The sequence below is a fragment of the Nicotiana attenuata genome, chromosome 7, assembly GCF_001879085.1.
Source record: "Nicotiana attenuata strain UT chromosome 7, NIATTr2, whole genome shotgun sequence".
In the NCBI taxonomy this organism is placed as follows: Eukaryota; Viridiplantae; Streptophyta; class Magnoliopsida; order Solanales; family Solanaceae; genus Nicotiana; species Nicotiana attenuata.
The window spans coordinates 90,405,352-90,411,661 of record NC_031995.1 but is presented as its reverse complement, the minus strand read 5'-3'; the positions used below and the strand labels follow the sequence as shown (position 1 = coordinate 90,411,661).

General features: G+C 37.6%; 1 protein-coding gene across 1 annotated transcript; it reads right to left on the bottom strand.

Moving 5' to 3' along the window:
• Window positions 1,749-2,322, bottom strand: LOC109229457 (dehydrin HIRD11). Its single transcript, XM_019394898.1, has one exon. It carries the CDS (start codon window positions 2,218-2,220, stop codon window positions 1,912-1,914), a length of 309 nt encoding a protein of 102 aa, XP_019250443.1. The 5' UTR covers window positions 2,221-2,322; the 3' UTR covers window positions 1,749-1,911.

Sequence of the window (6,310 nt, the reverse complement as noted above, 5' to 3'; positions counted from 1 at the left end):
CTTATTCAAGTGAAACAGGTTACAAATAAAAACCTTGTGTGTTTTGACCTTGTGTATTATTCAATATACTGAAACAGGTTACAAATAAAAACCTTGTGTTTTGTTTTCTTTTTTGAAATCTGTTGTAAGAAAAACAGTTACGAAAAAGTTATAGAAGTTACTTAAATACATGTAAGGTAGAAATTGACAAAGTTCAAATAAAAACTTGTCGAAGTTATTCCAAAAAATGTGTGTGTTCCTATTTCTTCTTTCGTATGTTTACACCATTATGAAGTTGAGACGTCTTCTTCATTAAGTGTCGTTCATAAAAGGGCCCTCTTTTATAGTTCGTGCTTATTCAAAAAAGTCACGAAGCATTAAAGTATTTTTAATGCAAAGTTGAAGGGTAAAACAAAAACCCAAACATTAAAATAGGCAGAAAATAAAGCCGAAATTTATATATCAAACTTTGCAAACATAAGGCAAAGATTTACAAACCCTGAAACAAGTCATGGGTAAACCAACCGGATATTGACGAAAGGAACATAAGCGGTGGAGTTATCATCTGAATCTCTAAGTTCTGCACTCTTTTTTCCTTCGTCCAGTTTTTGTCCCTATTGGGTTTTTCTGGCAAGGTTTTTAATGAGGTAGAGGCAAGGATGAAAAGGATAAAATCTTCCACTTCCCGGTCACGTCATAGTGAGTAACCGGAAAGTGGGGGGACTATCTGTATTAGTAAAAATTAGACTCGCCATGTGGGTCTATTAGATGGCGACACGTGTCAGCAAAGTTTGAAGAAAAGTGAAGAATGACATGTAAAGATGATATGTGAAACACCCCCGGGACCGAACATACCGTGCTTGTTAGCGTCGGAACTGATCATCATGAAATAGCCGAGATCAGGTGCGGGAGAATATCTCATAATTACAAATGAGGAAGGAATCAACTAATCCTGGATTATATGGGATTTACCATCAGTTACAAATCAATTATCAATAAATGCAATAAATGATTGTAACGGTTAGAACAAGGCAATCAATTCAAGATTGACTCAACAGGCACGGAATTGACTCAATAGGTACGAGATTGACTCAACAGGCACGGGGTTGACTCAATAGGCACGAGATTGACTCAACAGGCACAAGATTTGACTTAACAGGCACGGGATTGACTCAACATGCACGGGATTGACTCATCAGTTACGGAATTAACTCATCAGTTATGGAATTAACTCATCAGTTACGAAATTAACTCATCAGTTACGGAATTCCAGCATTTACACAGCTGTTACAAGTCTTCCAAAAGTAATGGATGAATTGAGTAAATGTTCATAATGGACACATAACTCAAGTAGAATGGTTGCTTAGATTTAGTCCTATAAATAGACATATTTTTACCACCATGGGGGAATCTAATTTTCTTCTCTACAATTTTATACATTATAATTTATAGCATATTGCTCTCAAGTTAGCCATAGTTCGGCCCTTCAAGCTCTGTTCGGCTCATTATCCTATCAAGGATCACTCAATAAAAATTCTTTTTTCTCTGCTTTATTTTAATTATATTATCTGTCATTGAATTTATTTCCCACTTCTCTATCACATTATATTAACAAAATTTTATATCTTTCGGACTGAATCGGTTGCTTGTGGCCCGTCATATAAAATTATTGCTTTGACCTTGAAAACTATTTTTTTGGTTAAACAATTTTATCGTTTATCCTATATTTTAGAATAATTAATTTTACCTGAAGAAAATCAAAGAAGGTATACAACAAACGATTCAAACGTTAATTAAATTCCACCGAATTTAAAACATAGGAGCAACTGATAAGTGGTAAAGAAGATAGACCCATATCAGAAAGCAGTAGGAAATACATTGGAGAAAGGCTAATTAGGAAGGAACTTTATTCAGTGATGGAGGATTAGATCTCTAATCGCTATCGCTGTCGCTGCTGCTGCTGTCATGCCCATCGTGCTTCTTCTCCTTTTTGTCCTTCTTGTCCTTTTTCTTCTTCTTCTCCTCTCCTTCCTTGTGATGGTGTTCTCCACCTTCTCCATGGATCTTTTCCTTTATCTTCTCAACAATCCCTTCCTTGTGCTCTCCGCTGCTATGGCCGTGCTCCTTTTTGTGCTTTTCTTCTTCCTTGTGTTTATCGGCCTCATGGTGTTTGTCTTTCTCTCCTTCCTTGTGGCCTCCAATGTGGAGTGTCTCCCCTATCTTGTTAATGAATCCTGCCATTTTTTGGTACTTGAATGAGAAATGGATTAAGCTGATTTGTGATCGGGGTGAGGAAATTAGTGAGAAAGAGTGAGCATTTTATAGGGGAAAAGGGAGTGGCTGTCGGCACGTTAGCCCTTCTTGATTTACATTTATAACCCTGTCACGCGTCGACGCGGTTTCAACGCCAAGATATTTTATAAAAAGCAACCGCGATGAAAAATTTGTGGGACCAGAATATATCATAAGACTAGTCTAAACGAAGCGATATAACCAACGGTTTTGATTTTCGCTAACAGTTTTCACTGAAGGTTGAGAAAAAATTAGATAACTCACTTGCTATGTTTTGTCACATAAAGTTATTCAACTTTGGCCAAGTTAACTATAAAACAAATTTCACCTGGATTTTTATATTTTGTAAATGACATGACACTCTAAAATAAGTTAATTCCATTTGGGATAGTTTCAAATACCTCTATTCCAGGTTTCGCTTCTTTATACTACTCTATGTTGTGGTTTATGATATTGTGCAGGGCAAAATTGGTTAGAGACAATTAGACGAACGATGAAGTGACACGTGGAACTAAAGATAGATGGGACATGAGTCAGTGAACAATTGACACCGAATGCAAACATGTGACTGGTGTTGAATGAATGAATTCGAAGACAGAGTAGCTGATAGCAAAGGTTCAAAATATTGACATCAGATAGCATTCAATGAGCAGCCGTTACAGAGAATATCTGCTTTTATAGCCAACCATTATGCAGCCATCAATGACGATTTTATTCTCATTCAAGAGGAGCTTGATTTAGGGATCTTGAATAGAGTTATAAATAGGACGATTAACATTCATTATATACAAAAAAAGTGTACACAAAAGCTACATTCTGCTCTCATTTTATAACATTATTCTTAATCTTTATTCTTAAATATTGTTCACACTTGGGCCACCGGGCATGATAAGTTCGTTAAAATAGCACGGTCTAGCCAGTTTTCGGACTGGTCATTCAAAAATAGTCAGCGTTTGCCAAGTCAATAAAAAATAGCCACTATTTTGCTGCAACGGAGACCGGTCCAGCATAATATACTGGAGTACGGTGCACCTGTGCATGAACTTTCAGCATATTATGCTGGACCGGTATACTTTGTTGGCTCAAATATAATATACTGGAGACTGGAGCAACGGTGCTCCAAACTCCAGTATATTATGTTGGACCGGTATATTATACTGGAACTCTAGTATATTAGACTGGAGTTCCAGTATATTCAGTATAATATACTGGAACTCCAGTATATTATGATGGAGTATTTTCCCGTATTTTGAACAGTGTTTTCGTTCAGATTTATCTTTACATGAAAAGTGGCTAAATTTTGATTACTTTTGAAACTGTGGCTATTTTTTAATGTCGACTTGTAAATCTGGCTATTTTTTAATGTCTCCCGATAAGTTCATAGCTAGGCTTGTATTTCCTTTAATTGCATTTCATAATCTTATTTTTGTTCTTAGTTATTTATTATTTTGGGTCAAATCAAGTCGCTTGTCTATAAATCATGCTATAAATTCAACTATACCGCTTTACGAGTAAATAGTATGGCGCCCACCGTGGGGCATAAAAAATTGTGCAATTGCTTTGTTCTATTTTTATAACATATTCTTAAATATTGTTCACACTTGGGCCACCGGGCAGGATAAGATCATAGCTAGGCTTGTATTTCCCTTAATTGCATTTCATAATCTTATTTTTGTTCTTAGAATTTATTATTTTAGGTCAAATCGATTTGCTTGTCAATAAATCATGCTATAAATTCGATTGTACCATTTTACGGGTAAATAGTTTGGCGCCAGCCGTGGGGCATAGAAAATTGTGCAATTGCTTTGGTCTATTTATCTGTTACTAACAAATTTGGATTCCTTCCTTAGTAAAAGAAAAATCAAATATGGCAGCTAATAATGTTAACATTGTCTACAATATTGGATCACACAATGAACGGGAAGATGTGTTCCAGCGTGATAATTCAACTAGTGAAACCCACAACAAAGGAGATGAAGCAACCCCAGTTCACGAAGATTAGTATCCTCGACATGTGAGGGGCACAAATCTTGATGATGCGGATGATGAACACGTTGTTGAAACGGTCAAAATCTTGAGAGAAAAACAAAACTCGATTATGCATCACCTCTCAAGTCAAGATCAGGTGATGACATAATTGAAGCGGGCGTTATCGGGTGCTTCCAATAATGCTAATAGAAGGGCTCTGATTCCTCCCAGCATTCTGGCAAATCAAATGGTTCAAAGAGCTGATAATGACACTCCAAGGGTAAAATCAGTTTCGATGAGGTAGAAGGTACCGGTAGTGGATCTGGGAACAATAACTTAAATGAACCTTTCAAAACTAAGCTTATGAGATTCATGAGAGAAATAAATGAACGATGGATCAGAATGTAAAGGAATTTCATGCTCGGATAGATCATATCCCGGGAGCGCCGCAGATGTTAAAGGGGTCGGATATACTAAAATATGATGGGACTTCGGATCCACAGGAACACATCACGACTTACACTACAGCAATAAAGGGAAACAACCCGGACCACCATGAGATCAAATTTGTTTTATTGAAGAACTTTGGCGAAACCCTAACGAAGGGTGCCTTACCTTTGTATTTTCTCTTACCCAAGCATTCTATTAATTCTTTTGAAATACTTGCAGATTTGTTTATCAAAGCTCATGATGGAACAAGAAAGGTCCAAGCAAGGAAGGCAGATATATTTAGAATATCCTAAGGAGAATCTAAGTTGTAACTAGAGTTCGTGATCCGGTTCTAGAACGAAAGAATGTTGTTACCAACGGTTTTGGATGAGTGGGCAGTGGAGGCATTTCAAAGGGTCTCAACTCGTTGTGCTCCGATGCCTCCCGAAAATTGAAGCAAAGCTTGCTCGAATATAAGGCAACCACATGGGCATATTTTAACAACTGCTACGAGTCAAAGATCAGAATAAAAGATGGTCAACTTCGCTCCTCGGTATCTTCCAAAGGACGGAATCGTGATCGGAATCAAAATAAATTTAAAAATAATTTTGATACAGTTCGGAGGTCCTCTAGAAGTCATTTCTAGCCTTACAAGAGGGCCGATGGGTGTGGTAATAAAGGATTCCAGTCATCAAATATGTTCGCTTTTGACGGAAAGGCGGGTCGAGGTCGGAATAGCTGATCGTTGAAGGAGAAAGAGGCATTAGGGTCCCGGATCCATCATATCCCAGGTTATCCAATTATAATTTTAATATCATCCTGGTACAATTGGTGCCAGCCATGATAAATAGTAAAGAAGCTGGGTTCCCAAAACCAATTTGATCGTCTCCTAGCCAAAGGGATCCTAATCTATGGTGTTAATTTCATGGAACTCACGACCGCAGGACTGGGGACTATCGACATCTTTGAGAAGAGGTATCAATGTTGTTGAAGAATTGTCACCTCAGAGAGTTTCTAAGCGACCCCTCTAATAACAACTATGGGAGAAATTGGGAGAATACAGAACCATCAAAACTGGCAGCAGGGTCACCTCGTCTGACAATCAACATGATCTTTAGAGGAGACGAAGTAAATAGGGTGAAGTTCACCGTAAAAAAGAAAACAAAGATATCGGTGACTCATGGAAAGAGAATTCGAGAGATCTCAGAAGATTACATCACCTTCATGGAAGAGGATGCTGATAGACTTCTTGTACCACACAATGATTCTTTGGTAATTTTTCTTAATGTTTTATATTTTAAAATTAAATGTGTGTTAGTGGATCCAGGAAGATCATCCAACATCATATAATGGAGAGTTTTGGAACAAGCAGAGCTGACCAAAAATATTGTTCCGACAATAAGGCTTTTGGCCGGGTTGACTTAACAAGTGCCATAACCCGAGGAGAAATTTTGCTGCACACACATGCCGAAGGAGTAATGAAGACCACCCTATTAGAAGTGGTAGATGGAGACATGAGCTACAATGTAATCCTTGGAAGGTCGTGGATACATGAAATGAAAGTCGTACCCTCAACCTACCATCAGCTGTTAGAATTTCCAACACTAGAAGGGATCAAGCATATCAGAGGGATCAACCGGTT